At 45.1% G+C, this 16,059-nt stretch overlaps 2 protein-coding genes and 1 pseudogene across 2 annotated transcripts in view; 2 read left to right on the top strand and 1 right to left on the bottom strand.

Moving 5' to 3' along the window:
• LOC144482978 (uncharacterized) overlaps nucleotides 1-16,059 on the top strand; it is a 120,442-nt gene that overhangs the window by 53,733 nt on the left and 50,650 nt on the right. The gene's annotated exons all lie outside the window — the stretch shown is intronic.
• On the bottom strand, nucleotides 5-12,120 carry LOC144482957 (uncharacterized; annotated as a pseudogene).
• LOC144483031 (uncharacterized) lies at nucleotides 3,681-5,647 on the top strand. Its single transcript, XM_078201868.1, has 2 exons — nucleotides 3,681-3,730; nucleotides 3,898-5,647. Exon 2 carries the CDS (start codon nucleotides 4,230-4,232, stop codon nucleotides 5,151-5,153), a length of 924 nt encoding a protein of 307 aa, XP_078057994.1. The 5' UTR covers nucleotides 3,681-3,730; nucleotides 3,898-4,229; the 3' UTR covers nucleotides 5,154-5,647.

The following is a 16,059-nucleotide window of genomic DNA, read 5'->3' as shown; positions in this document are numbered from 1 at the left end:
TGGAACAAAGCTGATTTATTTAACAGATTTCAGAATATTAAATTCCAGGTCAGTTAGAGATTAACATCAGAAGAAATAAATGTTAATTGTCTGATTGAAGATGGTCGAGAGGAGATTGATACAGGTATTCAAGATCCTGAGGAATTGGGCAGGTGAAATAGTGAGAAAATGTTCCCACCAAGAGAACATCAAGAACTAGAGGGCACAGACCTACGTTAATGGGGAAAACAGAGTCAAAGTGATGCAAGGAAAATTATTTTCACCTCGTGAGTGGTTGGAGTCTGGAATAAACTTCCTGTGAGAGCAGTGGAGGCAGGTTTGATCAAGGTACTCAAAAGAGAATTGGATTGTTATCTGAAAAGAAAGAGTGTGCAAGGTTACAGAAGTATGGCAGGGGAATGGGATAAGGCTCTTTCAGTGAGCCAGTGCAGACTTGGTGGGCTGAATGGCCTCTTTTTGTACTGTGAAGAATCGGTGACGAGAGTTCCTGAATGATGGGGAAAGATCACAGACAGTGGTTCTTAAAGGGAAATGGCAACCCCAAAAACACAATCAGCTCTCGATCGAGAATATTAAACTCCAGCCCAGCTACAGGGATTATTATCAGCAGAAACAAACCTCAAATGTCAGAATGAATGTGGCTCACTCCTGGATGTGATTAACAGCAGCAGGTACAGCAGAATCCACTCCCTGCATTCACTCGTGAAGTCGCTGGTGTGTCACCAGGTGGGAGGAGGTAGTGAATCCCTTCCCACACTCTGAGCAGGTGAATGGTCTCTCCCCAGTGTGAAGTCGCTGATGTGCTTTGAGGCTGGATGAATGTCTGAAGCTCTTTCCACAGTCAGTGCAGCTGAATGGCCTCTCCTCAGTGTGAACTCGCTGGTGTGTCACAAGGTTGGATGAATTAATGAATCGCTTCCCACACACGGAGCAGGTGAACGGCCTCTCTCCAGTGTGAACTCTCCTGTGTAATTGTAGGTTATACATCTGGACGAATCCCTTCCCACACACAGAGCAAGTGTATGGTCTCTCTCCAGTGTGAACTCGCTGGTGTAATGTTAGGCAGGATGATTGAGTAAATTCCTTCCAACACACGGGACACGTGAAGGGTCTCTCCCCTGTGTGGGTGCGTCGATGAGTTTCCAGTTTGGATGGGCAAGTGAATGCTTTCCCACAGTCTCCACATATCCACGGTTTCTCTATGATGTCAGTATCATCATGTCTCTCCATATTGAGTGATTAGTTGAAGCCTCGTCCACACACAGAACACATGCACAGATTCACATTGCTATGAATGGTGTGATGTTTTCTCAGGCTGTGTAACTGGTTAAAGCTCTTTCCACAGTCAGTTCACTGGAAAACTCTCACTCGGGTGTGTGTCTGTCTCAGTGCTTTTCCAGTCACACTGATGTTTGAAATCTTTTCCCGCATTCCACATTCAAAGGCTGATCGTGTTCAGGTGCTGGTGAATTGAGCGACTGTTAAATCTTGATTCAATTTTTCTGACTGTAAATCTTCCCCATCAAATATCCTGCAAAAGAAGAAGTTTACAAAACTACTGTCAGTCCAGGATAGAAATTCTGATCAGACAAGTCTAATTTCTAAGGAACAACTTTTCTGCTCTTGTTCCCCAAAACAGTAAATCTGTCCCATACACTCTCCCTCTTCCCTGAGCAGAGGGCGGCATGGTGGCGCAGTGGTTAGCCCTGTGCCTCACAGCCCCAGTGACCCGATTTGATTCCCAGCTTGGGTCACTGTCTGTGTGGAGTTTGCATGTTCTCCCGTGTCTGCATGGGTTTCCTGCAGGTGCTCTGGTTTCCTCCCACAGTCCAAACATGTGCGGGTTAGATAGATTGGCTATGCTAAATTACCCCTGAGTATCAGGGGGGCTAGCTAGGATAAATGCATGTGGTAATGGGGATAGGGCCTGGGTCGGATTGTGGTCAGTGCAGACTCAATGGGCCAAATGGCCTCCCTCTGCACTGTAGAATTCTATGAGATCCAAATGAAATGCGTATTTTTCATGCATCCTTACAACTAATTTGTACAAATCACTCCAAGGCCTGTTCCTATCTCTGGAATCACCTCTAACACTGTGCTGATTCTGGTTTCCTGCACATTCCCTATTTTAATCACTCCACCATTAGTGACTAGACCTTCAGTGCACAAGGATGACTTCTCAAAGAATTCCTACAGTGCAGAAGGAAACCATTTAGCCCATCAAGTCTACACTGACTCTGAATATTTTACCCCTGATCTGTACCCCACTAATCCCCCTTACCCGCACATCTTTGGACACGAAGGGGCAATATAGCATGGCCAATTCCCCTAAACGTCACATCTTTGGGCGGTGGGAGGAAACCGGAGCACCCAGAGGAAACCCACAGTCACAGGGATAACGTGCAAACTCCGCACAGACAGTGACCCAAGGCTGGGATCGAACCTGGGTCCCTGGAGCTGTGAGGCAGCAGTGCTAACCACCCTGATATTAATGGTGTTATATAAATAGAAGTTGTTGTTGGCTGTAACCCTAACTTCCGGTTTTACAACAACACATCGATTTTGTTATGAAATCAAACTCTGATTTTTTTTGTTCCCGTGGGTTATTCATTTGGTTTCACCCTCAACAAATACGGTGGCTGCGCATGCGTTGTTCCAATTTACCTCAATAAAGATGGCGGATGCGCATGCGCTTTGCAGTACACGGACCTTTATAAAGATGGCGGATTTGAACTCCGGCCTGAAACCATCAGAAGGTCTGAGGAATTTGCTTCGCAAATTGAGGGACTGTGGCCGACACCGGGTGTTTATAAAGCCTCACCATCCACCCGCAAACTCCATTTATGTTTCCGGTTTTATTTCAGGCTCTGGATCTGCACTCGGTCTTTGTAAAAATCTCCATTTAAAACCCGCTCGCTCGAGCTCCTTACCGTCTGCCGCAGGCACTGCGCATGCTCCAGCTCCAACCAGGATGGGGCCGTTAACCTGGGCCTGTTCCCGGGAGGGAGGGAGAAGCCCCGCAGCTGCAAACCAGGGAGCTGACAATGATTCTGAAGGGTTTGCGGATCCTCCCCAATCTCCAACCGCCGGCTCCAGCGCTTCACCCGGTGCTGAAATATTTGCTCCAGCCCCGCCCTTCATTCACTCCGATTGGTTGGAGGACCAGCCCCTCCCGCTCGGTCCTCCAGCCCCGCCCCCTCTTCCTATTGGTCCGGAGCTGCCGTCAATCAGTCCCCGGGCATTGTGATGTGGAGCATGCGCAGTGTCATTGCTGTCCTTGGCGCTTGTTTGTCCCGGAGAAGCGGAGTCAGCGTTAGGCGGTGGCTGGGAGGATTTGGAAACACTTTGTGGATCCGCAAACCCTTCAGAATCATTGTCAGCTCCCTGGTTTGCAGCTGCGGGGCTTCTCCCTCCCTCCCTCCCGGGAACAGGCCCAGGTTAACGGCCCCATCCTGGCTCAGCCACTGGAGGATGGTTCACATCAGAGGATGGGGGAGGGGGACAATAAATAAGAGGTTACACTTTGGCCTCAAATCAATGAGGACTCTGATCTCTGGGAAGGAAGGAAACCCTGGGAGGTGGGCGGGGAGGATTCACAAACACCCGCTGGAGGCCCCAACACCCCCAATAAGACCCATTGGTTTTATTGTCAGTCTGCAGACAGGAGCTGGAGAACTGAACCCAGACAGAGGAGAGGGAGGGAGCAAACTGGGAGTGGAGAAAAGAAATGGTGAGATGGGTTTGGATTTAAGCCAAGGGAGGAGGGAGAATTTGTGGGACAGGAATTTATTGATTTGGGGAGCAAGAGAGGAAGAAATGTTCCAGAGAATTAGAATTGTCTGTTCAAAATTTCTATCCTGGACTGACAGTGATTAATTTTGTAAACTCCTTTTACAGGTGAGGTGAAGAAACATCACATCAAAATCAGACAGAGTCTCGATTCACTTGGACTTAAATATCCTCAGACTTTGAATGTGGAAGGAGAAATGTTTGTCTTCTGTCTGGAGGAGAAGATTTCAAACATCAGTGTGACTGAAAAAGCACCAAGATACACGCACACCCGAGTGAGAGTGTTTCAGTGAGTTGACTGTGGAAAGAGCTTTATCCAGTTACGCAGCCTTAAAAAACATCACACCATTCACAGCAAGGAAAAACTGTACACGTGTTCTGTCTGTGGATGAGGCTTCAACTGATCGTTTAACCTGGAGAAACATAAGGACACCAGCACCATGGAGAAACCGTGGAAATGTGGGGACTGTGGGAAAGGATTCAGTTACCCTTCCCTGCTGGAAAATCATCGGCGCAGTCACACTGGTGAGAGACCGTTCACCTGTTCTGTCTGTGGGGAGGGATTCATTCAGTCATCTGGCCTTTGGTCTCACCAGAGAATTCACACTGAGGAAAAGCCATTCACCTGCACCTCCTGTGGGAAGAGGTTCAGGCATTCTTCAGCACTCACTGTGCACCAACGCACTCACACCGGGGAGAGACCATTCATCTGCTCCGTGTGTGGGAAGGGATTCACTCAGTCATTCCACCTGCTGTCACACCAGCGAGTTCATACTGGGGAGAGGCCGTTCACCTGCTCCGACTGTGGGAAGGGATTCACTGGGTCATCCCACTTACTGTCACACCAGCGAGTTCACATTGAGGAGAAGCCATTCAGCTGCACTGACTGTGGACGGAGTTTCAGACAGGCATCCTCCCTCATTGCACACCAGCGAATTCACACTGGGGAGAGACCGTTTACTTGCTTTTTGTGTGGAAAGGGATTCACAGTTTTACCCAGTCTGCTGAGACACCAGAAAATTCACACTGAAGAGAAGCCATTCCGCTGCACTGACTGTGGAAAGAATTTCAGGCAGTCATCCAACCTCAGTGCTCACCGACGCACTCACACTGCAGAAAGACCATTCACATGCTCCGTGTGTGGGAAGGGATTCAATCGGTCATCCAACCTCTCTGCTCACCAGCGAGTTCACACAGGGGAGAGGCCATTCACTTGCTCCATGTGTGGGAAGGGATTCGCAAAGTCTTTCAACCTGCTGGCTCACCAACGCACTCACACTAAGAGGCCATTCAACTGCTCTGTGTGTGGGAAGGGATTCACTCAGTCACAATGGCTCCTGAGACATCAACAAGTTCACAAGTGACTGCAGGGGTTGGATTTTGCTGTTTTTGCTGCTGTTCAGTATTGACAGTCTGACAATATTTTATTTCTGCTGATGTTAACAAACCCTATAACTAGCTGGAATTTAATATTCTGGAAGTGTCACTGATTTTCAGGGCTGCAATGTCACTTTTTAAAAGCACCACCAGTGATCTTCCCCCTTAATTGAAGAACTCTCAACAGGAACCTGTTTAGAATAAAGTTAAGAACTTTTGCTTCAATTCTAATTTGATCTTTGGGCAAAATCTACAATTCATTCTCTGAAAGATCCATCTGCAGGGCACAAAGTATTTATTTTCAATGCTTGTATTGAGATTTTCTGGAAAGCTACTCTTTGATTTTTAAGGGCTATTTTTTGGTTTCCAGGGCATCGTTTTCCATTCTCAGTAACTCCTTTATTAGTGATGTAGTCACGTAGTAACATTACCTTTTGTGTTTCTGTTAGTTTACTTCTTTGAATAAGATAGCACAAATACTGAAGACTGTGTATATATTAAATCTTTTAAATTGGAATCTATGAATGATATGTTTTGTTAATTTACTTTAAAAATACTCCCATACTCTCTTTCCAAAATGAGAATTCTAACTATTTGACACAAGGGAACTGAATCAGATGTTTATTGGTTCAGACAGTGGAGCAGGAAAAATCTCTCCCGATTCTGATCTTCATTGTGTGTGGATTTACATCAATAACCCATCAATAACCTCACTACACCAGCTGAGATCAGCTCTGACCGGGGATTTTGTATGTTGTCTGTGAATGTTAAACTGCAAATAAAAGCAGTTTAGAATATGAACCTGGATGAATGTATCTCAATTTCTAATGTGACGACCCAAGTGATTGTAAGTACGTTCACAATATCTGGTTACTCAAATTCCTGAGCTGTAAACCCCACCTTCTGAGATATATAAAAATAATCGAGACTTGTTCAGCAGAATGGGGAAAGGTCTGCCGATGGTTGGATCATTCCTTTTGAGGCTCACACTGCTATGAAACTAGTTCTGTAGCAGGAAGACACAACTCCTCCACACATCACAGATCGGCTGCTGAGTCTTTTCTCAAAATAGGTGGCAAAGCTGTTCCTCCAGTTTGAGACTCTGTCTCTGCAGATGTAGCAACATCGGGAGAGACAGAATCTGTGATTGGAGGAGATGGTCCTCACAGTTTCTGTCTCTCCCATGTACAGGATGATTTATTTCTTCCAGTAGTTCCTCCCAAGACAGAATTTCTGCGGGCCTTTTGGCAAGTCATGTTGCAGTTTTATAGAACCTTAGTTCGGCCACACTTGGAATATAGTGTTCAGTTCTGGTCGCCGCACTACCAGAAGGATGTGGAGGCTTTGGAGAGGGTGGAGAGGGTACAGAAAAGATCTACCAGAATGTTGCCTGGCATGGAGGGCATTAGCTATGAGGAGAGGTTGGAGAAACTTGGTTTGTTCTCACTGGAACGACACAGGTTGAGGGCGATCTGATAGAAGTCTACAAGATTGTGAGGGGCTGGGCAGAGTGGATAGTCAGAAGCTTTTTCCCAGGGCAGAAGAGTCAATTACTAGGGGGCATAGGTTTAAGGTGCAAGGGGCAAGGTTTAAAGGAGGCAGGTTTTTTACCCAGAGGGTGGTGGGTGCCTGGAACTCGCTGCCGGGGGAAGTAGTGGAAGCAGATATGATAGTGACTTTTAAGGGGCATCTTGACAAATACATGAATAGGATGGGAATGGAGGGATATGGTCCCCAGAAGGGTAGGGGGTTTCAGTTCAGTCGGGCAGCGTGGTTGGTGCAGGCTTGGAGGGCCGAAGGGGGTGTTCCTGTGCTGTAATTTTCTTTGTTTTCTTTTGAGAGTGAATTCACCATCCACAGCCGTTCATTTTGAACCCTGGTTTGAAATATTCTCACTCTGGGTTTAAGGCTTCACGGCGTAATACACACATTTAGATCTTACCACCAAACACCAATTCATATCCTCATCCGAGTCCCAGATTTAAATGTGGTTGTCCAAACTAGAAAACATATATAATTTGACTCTTTTTAAACCTGATTCACCACACCCTGCCACACTAACTACAAGAGATCGTGTTTGGGACAAGTTGTTCCGTTAAAGTCTGTGTTGTTCTCAATGATGACAGTTTTAACCTTCTCCATAACCTGTCCTAACCCTTCTGCCCTCAAGGGGGCTCTGTTTTTCTGATGGTGACATTCCCTGTTTACCCAGTCAGCCCTTGAATTGTTTGTGAATCCAGTCACATGTCGGTTAGACTGGATCAGGGCGGCAGATTTCCTTCCTTAAAGGGCATTAGAGAACCAGGTGTGTTTTTACAACAATTAATTCATGCTCATCAATATTTTTATTGAAACGTGGTGGGATTCAAACCCAGGTCCCAAAAGCATTATAATAAATAGAGAAAATGCTGGATAAACTCAGCAGGTCGGTTCTTTTCAGAACTCCAGCATCTGCTGGATTTTGCTTTACCTCCAAATCATTCTCCTGGATTACTCCTGCTCTGGCTCTAATTCCAGTCAGCTCAGACAACAAAAACAGGTTTCACAAAATCACAAACATTTAAAAAAGGAGGTAGACAAAAGGCAGGTAACTATAGGCTGGTTAGCTTAACTTCTGTCGGAGGGAAAACGCTTGGATCTATCATCAGGGAAAAAATAGCGAGACATCTGGATATAAATTGTCCCATTGGTAAGACGCAGCATGGGTTCATGAAGGGCAGGTCATGTTTGACTAATTTGGTGGAATTCTTTGAGAACATTACATGTGCAGTGGACAATGGGGAACCTGTGGATGTGGTGTATCTGGATTTCCAGAAGGCATTTGACAAGGTGCCGCACCAAAGACTGCTACATAAGATAAAGGTGCACAGTGTTACGGGTAATGTATTAGCATGGATAGAGGATTGGTTAACTAACAGAAAGCAAAGAGTGGGGGTAAATGGGTGTTTTTCTGGTTGGCGATCAGTGACTAGTGGTGTGCCTCAGGGATCAGTGTTGGGACCGCAATTGTTTACGATTTACATCGATGATTTGGAGGTGGGGACCAAGTGTAGTGTGTCAAAATTCGCAGATGACACTAAGAGCTAAGTGTGCAGAGGACGCTGAAAGTCTGCAAAGGGATATAGATAATCTAAGTGAGTGGGCGAGGGTCTGGCAGATGGAGCACAATGTTGGTAAATGTGAGGTCATCCATTTTGGTAGGAATAACAGCAAAATGGACTATTATTTAAATGGGAAAAAATTGCAGCATGCTGCTGTGCAGAGGGACTTGGGTGTCCTTGTGCAGGAATCTCAAAGAGTTGGTTTGCAGGTGCAACAGGTAATTAAGAAGGCAAATGGAATTTTGTCCTTCATTGCTAGAGGGATGGAGTTTAAAAACAGCAAGATTATTGCAGCTGTATAAGGTGCTGGTGAGGCCACACCTGGAGTACTGTGTACAGTTTTGGTCTCCTTACTTGAGAAATGATATACTGGCACTGGAGGGGGTGCAGAGGAGATTCACGAGGTTGATTCCGGAGTTGAGAGGGTTGGCTTATGAGGAGAAACTGAATAGACTGGGCCTATACTCATTGGATTTCAGAAGAATGAGGGGAGATCTTATAGAAACATATAAGATTATGAAGGGAATAGATAAGATAGAAGCAGGGAAGTTGTTTCCACTGGCGGGTGAAACTAGAACTAGGGGGCATAGCCTCAAAATAAGGGGAAGCAGATTTAGGACTGAGTTGAGGAGGAACTTCTTCACACAATGGGTTGCAAATCTGTGGAATTCCCTGCCCAATGAAGCAGTTGAGGCTACCTCATTGAATGTTTTTAAGGCAAGGATAGATAAATTATTAAAGAGTAAAGGAATTAAGGGTGATGGTGAGCGGGTGTGTAAGTGGAGCTGAGTCCACAAAAAGATCAGCCATGAGGGCTCGAGGGGCCAGATGGCCTACTCCTGCTCCTAGTTCTTATGTTCTTCCCACAATCCCCACATTTCCATGGCATCTCCCTGTGACTGCAATTATGTTCCAAAAGGCCAGATGATTGGTTGAAGCTTTCACCACACCTGACTAAACCTCTGACTAACCTGACTAAAACAGAGGATAAAGTATTGGTGTCTGTAAGGGCTAAAAGAATACACTTGGCTTCCTTGTAGATCTGTGGCACCAAGTTCAAGACTCCTTCATGAATCATCCTCTTGGCCTCTCGCCTGTCAACTGTCCATGAGAATCTTATATGTTTCAGAATGTTCACTGCTCATTCTTCCAAACCCAATGAGTATCGGTGCAACCCTTCCCCAAAAGACGAGTTGGATTCTGCGGCATCACTTGCCCCGAGGTCAAAGGACCTTTGTGTGGTCCACCCCCTGGCCTGCTACGATTCCTGTGGTGGGTGGGATGGGAGAATTCTCCCCTACACCTTCACAACCTTTCCTCAAAAGGCAACACCTTCATCTTAGGAATGGGCCTGGTGAACTTTCTCTGAACTCATTCCAATGAAAGCATGTCATTCCATAAGTCGGGAGACCAGAACCGTACACAGTATTCCAGCTGCTATCTCAGCAATGTCCTGTGTAGGTGCAGCAAGTTCCCTTTTTCAAACTCCACCCCCTTGCAGTAAAGTCCAACACTCCATTTGCCTTCTTCTTTACTTGCTGTACCTTCACCCTATTTTTTCACGATTCATGAACAAGGACACCCAGATTCCTCTCTACGGCAGTATTCTTCAGTTTCTGTATATTTAAACAATTTTTTGCTTCTCTATTCTTCCTGCCAAAGTGGAAAAGTTCCCACTTTCCCGCACTATACTCCATCTGCCATTTTTCTGTCCATTCAGGTAACTTATCTGCGTCCCTTACAGATTTTTTGTAATAACCTCACAACTTGCTTTTCTACCTATCTTTGTATCATCAATTCTGGCTTCATCCAAGTCATTGATCAAGGTGGCTGTTTTTCTCTCTCTCAGTTGTGGGTGATATTTGTCTCTATTCTCCTGGAAACTGAATGAATCTTGTTCCAAACTGGGTTCAATATCAGACATTTCAGGGAGTCTGGAATCATTCGCCCCTGAACCTACACTGGTAAAACCCCAGGCAGTTCCTCAGTAAGGATTTTTCTGGTTCCTCACCATATATTAGTCAGGATACTGAAACCCAGCTTTTTTACAGTCCACTCCTGGAGGCCCCACTCCCTGAGCCTACAACATTCAGCAGTGTCAGTGCTGAAGTTTCACAGTGGGAGTGATTCCCAGAGTAACTGTCAATCAGATCACCATTGATGTCCAGGTTTGTGTATTTTTAGTTATCCTGATGTCTAACACACACACATCAATAAAACAGGGAATTCCTGCAAACAAACTGCAGCTTCTTCTCTGTCTGGACAGACAATGTTTGTTGAATAATTGTCCCAGCGGTTAACAGGCTCCTGTGAACTCATCCAACTCGTATTTTAATACTGACTTTAACAAATATATTTTAAACAGGTTTATTTTAAATGAGTTAAAACCAGCCTTAAAATGGTATATATAGTATAACAACCATAGTACTTTTCAGACTGGAAACTTTAACCTGCTGTTTCACTTTGATTTAGGAGCAGATCCCAGTTTTACACCAGTCTCTGATTCATGTATCCAGCATTCACCGTCATTCTAAAAGCAGAAGTTGCTGCAAAATCTCAGTAAGTCTGACAGAATCTGTAAAGTCAGGAACAATTAATGTTTCCAGTTGAATGTGACTCTTCTTCAGTGTCAAAACATTAGCTCTGTTTCTCTCTCCAGAGATGCTGTCAGACCTGCTGAGTTTTTACAGCACTTCTTGTTTTTATTTACGAGTTCAGGACTCAGACTAGACAATCCACAATACAAATCTTACAACTGGGCCAGGGTTTATTAACATCAGCAGAAACAGACACCAATGAAAATGGTTGGGACCTCGATGAGATTAACAGCAAAATTCAGTCCTTGCAGTCACTCATGAACATGATGGTGTTTCAGCAGGTGAGGTGACTGAGTGAATCCCTTCCCACACACGGAGCAGGTGAATGGCCTGTCCCCAGTGTGAATTCGCTGGTGCTTTACCAGGTTGGATGATTGACTGAATCCCTTGCCACAATCAGAGCAAGTGAATGGTCTCTCCCCAGTGTGAACTCGCTGGTGTCTCCGCAAGGTGGATGAATCAATAAATCCCTTCCCACACTCAGAGCAGATAAATGGCCTCTCCCTATTATGAATTCTCTGGTGTTTCAGCAGGTCGGATGAATCAGTGAATCCCTTCCCACAATCAGAGCATCCTCCCCATTGACCAACTGTGAGAATGAACAAAATGCAGTCCTGGATGTAATTGAGAACAGAAACAATAACAGCAGAATCCAACCCCTGGAATCACTCGTGAACTCGTTGGTGTCTCAGCAGGTGGGATGACCGAGTGAATCTCTTCTCACACTGAGAGCAGGTGAACGGCCTCTCTCCAGTGTGAACTCGCTGGTGTATCCGCAGGCTGGATAATCGAGTGAATCTCTTCTCACATTGAGAGCAGGTGAACGGCCTCTCCCCAGTGTGAACTCGCTGGTGGCTCAGCAGGCTCGATGACTGAGTGAATCCCTTCCCACACTGAGAGCAGGTGAACGGCCTCTCCCCAGTGTGAACTCGCTGGTGTGTCTGCAGGCTGGATGAATCACAGAATCCCTTCCCACACTGAGAGCACATGAACAGCCTCTCCCCAGTGTGAACTCGGTGGTGTGACTGCAGATGGGATGACCGAGTGAATCCCTTCCCACACTGAGAACACGTGAACGGTCTCTCTCCAGTGTGAACTCGCTGGTGTGACCGCAGGTGGGATAACTGAGTGAATCCCTCCCCACACTGAGAGCAGGTGAACGGCCTCTCCCCAGTGTGGCTGCGCCGATGAGCTTCCAGCTGTGATGGGGCTCTGTATCTCTTCCCACAGTCCCCACATTTCCATGGTTTCTCCATGGTGCAGGTGTCCTTGCCTCTCTCTTGGGTGGACAATCAGTTGAAGCCTTGTCCACACACACAACACGGGTACCGTCTCACCCTGCTGTGAATGATGTGATAGTTATTCAGGCTGTGTAACTGGTTAAAGCTCTTTAGTCAGTGCACTGGAACACTCTCACTCGAGTGTGGCCGTGTGTCGGTGCTTTTCCAGTCACACTGACACTTGAAATCTTTTCAAATCAACAGACTGGACAACCTTTTCTCCTTCTAGATTCAAAGGCCGATGATATTCAGCTCCCATGGAATATGACTGTCAGATCTGACGTGACGTTTGAGATTTCGGCCTGTGATTCCTCTTTCAATATCCTGTAAAACAAGTTTACAAAAGTCATCAGTGTCAGTACAGGATAGAAATTCAGAACAGACAATTCTAGTTTCTATGGAACATTCTTTCCTATTTCAGTCCAAAAAAGCTGTGAATCTCCATTCCACACACTCTCCCTCCATTCTCACTCTGCTGTATCTAATATTCACCCTCCCAATTCTCCTGAAGGTGCTGATTGAGGCTGATTGACAGATCCATGCTCACTGCTTCCTGTCCTGGACACAGAGACCATAACAAATAGGAGCTGCAGTCGGCCATTTGGCCCATCGAGCCTTTTAAACTATTCAATGAGATAATTCATTCATCTACCTCAGCATCATTCTCCCCACACTAAACCCATATCCCTTGATATCTTCAATATCTAGCAACCAATCAATCGCTCTCTTGAAAATAGTTGATGACTGAGGCTTCACTGTCCTCAGGGGTTGAGAATTCCAAAGCTTTACCACATCCTTGAGTGAAGAAATCCCCCCACATCTTAGCTTTTGCTCCATCTTCTTGTCTGTTCCCCATAACCCTTGACACCCTTGTCAGTCAAAGATCTGTCTAACTGGAATATATTCAATGATCCTCAGCCTCCACTGGTCCCTGTGGAAGAGAAATCCAAAAGACTAACAACCCTCTGAGGGAAGAGATGTCTGGAAATATATAACGTAGCTACAGTTCCATATTGCAAGATATTCAGATCCCAAGGAATATGACTCTGTCCAGATGTGACGATTGAGATTTTTGCCTGTGATTCCTTGTTCAAAATCCTGTGAAATGAGTTTGCAAAAGTCATCACAGTCAGTATAGGATAGAAATTCAGAGCAGACAATTCTAGTTTCTATGGAACATTCTTTCCTATTTCATTCCCAAAAAGTTGTAAATCTCCATCCATATCTATGGATTCTATTTAAAAATGAAAGTGGATGGGCACTTGAAGGAAATAAACTTTCAGGAGAATGGGATATAGAGTGGGAATGGGACTGGAATGTTATACAGAGAGTCAGCATGGACTCGAGTTACCGAATGGATTCCTTCTGTGCTGTAATGACTTTATGACTGGAAATGTATAACATCGCTGCAGCATTATATTACAATGCAAGAAATAATAATAAATATATATTACAGAAACATAAATAATATATCTCATCTGGGTACCATATAATAACACTAGACATATCTCTGTTCTATATTAATTTACTGTCCCCTTAAATGTCAGCCATCTCCTGCCCTTTAATTGTGAACATTTGGAAAGAGACCATCCTTTTAGACAGAAAGAAGATTAACGTTTCAGGGTGGGCAGAATGAATTACAGGGAATAAAAATGTATCAGATTTTGTTGGTCAATATAAGCTCAGAAGTGGAAGGGAAATGATCTCCAGTGGAAGAGAAACAATTCCTGAACATTGTAAGACTAAGCTGGTAAATCAGCAGTGAATAGAGTTGTGAAGTGGGAAAAACCTCATCAAGACAAAGCTTGCGGAAATAATAGTTAAAATACACCCATTATTAGAGGTAGAGGAAGGTAGACAATGGCAGAGAGCTGATCAGGGAGGGCAGAGGTGAAACAGAGAAATGGATGGCTGTTTAAAAATTCATAAAAAGCATGGTTAGCAAGTTTGCAGACGATACTAAATTAGGAGGTATCACTGATAGTGAAAAAGGTTATCAAAAATTACAGGGGGATCTTCATCAGTTGATCGGTTAAGGAAGTGGGCCGATGATTGGCAAATGGATTTCAGTACAGATAATACAGAGTACAGAGGCACAACCTCAGGCTAAAGGTACGATCCTTTAAAACTGAGATAAGGATGAATTTCTTCAGCCAGAGAGTGGTGAATTTGTGGAACTCTTTGCCGCAGGAGGCTGTGAAGACCAGGTCATTGACTGTCTGTAAGACAGAGATAGATAGGTTCTTGATTAATAAGGAGATCAGGGGTGATGGGAAAAAGGCAGGAGAATGGGGATGAGAAAAATATCAGCCATGATTGAATGGCGGAGCAGACTCGATGGGCCGAGTGGCCTAATTCTGCTCCTATGTCTTATGGTCTTAAGTGTGAGTGTTGCATTTTGGAAAGTCAAACCAGGGTAGGACTTATACAGTGAATGGTAAGGCCCTGGGGAGTGTTGAGGAACAGAGGAACCCAGGAGTACAAGTATATCGTTCGTTGAAAGTGATGTCACAGGTAGACAGAGTGGTGAAGAAGGCATTTAGCACACTGGCCTTCATCAGTCAGGGCACTGAGTATAGGAGTTGGGACATTATGTTATAGTTGTATGAGTCGTTGGTGAGGCTGCACTTGGAGTATTGTGTACAGTTTTTGTAACCCTGTTATAGGAAAGACATTGATAAACTGGAAAGAGTGCAAAGAAGATTTATGAGGATGTTGCCGGGACTAATGGGTCTGAGTGATCATGAGAGGCTGGACAGGCTAGGGTTTATTCCTTCGAACGTAGGAATATTCAAGTTAATATCTGCTTAGTTTGCGGAAGACACAAAGGTTGGTGAATTTGCGGATAGCGATGAGGACCATCAAAGGATACAGCAGGATATAGATCAGTTGGAGACTTGGGCGGAGAGATGGCAGATGGAGTTTAATCCGGACAAATGTGAGGTAATACATTTTGGAAGGTCTAATACAGATAGGAAATATACAGTAAATGGCAGAACCCATAGGAGTATTGATAGGCAAAGGGATCTGGGTGTACAGGTACACAGGTCACTGAAAGTGGCAATGCAGGTGGAGAAGGTCGTCAAGAAGACATACGACATGCTTGACATCATCGGCCGGGGTATTGATTTTAAAAATTGGCAAGTCATGTTGCAGCGTTATAGAACCTTAGTTGGGCCGCACTTGGAATATAGTGTTCAATTCTGGTCGCCACACTTCCAGAAGGATGTGGAGGCTTTGCAGAGGGTACAGAAAAGATTGACCAGGATGTTGCCTGGTATGGAGGGCATTAGCTATGAGGAGAGGTTGGAAAAACTTGGTTTGTTCTCACTGGAGTGACGGAGGTTGAGGGGAGACCTGATAGAAGTCTACAAGATTATGAGAGGCATGGACAGAGTGGATAGTCAGAAAAATTTTCCCAGAGTGGAAGAGTCAATTACTAGGGGGAATAGGTTTAAGGTGCGAGGGGTAAAGTTTATAAGAGATGCACGAGGCAGATTTTTTACACAGAGAGTGGTGGGTGCCTGGAACTCATTGTCGGGGGAGGTAGTGGAAGCAGATACGGTAGTGACTTTTCAGGGGCGTCTTGACAAGTACATGAATGAGATGGGAATAGAGGGATATGGTCCCCAGAAGGATAGAGGGTTTTTGTTAAATCGGGCAGCATGGTCGGTGCAGGCTTGAAGGGCCTGTTCCTGTGCTGTAATTTTCTTTGTTCTTAGTACACAAGCCAATTTATCTTTCTCGGGGTGAGTGTGTCTGAGAGGTATGCAACTGGAAAACATTTTCCATTCACCTCCTGCATTGCTGCAGTATATAGATATTGTTCTCACTCTGCCAGCAGGGCTGTGGGATTATTTGGATAGATCTTAAAGACAGCCCGACTGGGCAGGATGAGCCAAATGGTTTCCATCT

Source organism: Mustelus asterias, unplaced genomic scaffold, assembly GCF_964213995.1.
Source record: "Mustelus asterias unplaced genomic scaffold, sMusAst1.hap1.1 HAP1_SCAFFOLD_44, whole genome shotgun sequence".
NCBI classification, from domain to species: domain Eukaryota; kingdom Metazoa; phylum Chordata; class Chondrichthyes; order Carcharhiniformes; family Triakidae; genus Mustelus; species Mustelus asterias.
Note: the sequence above shows the minus strand (reverse complement) of the source record. Positions and strands in the feature narration are given on the sequence as shown.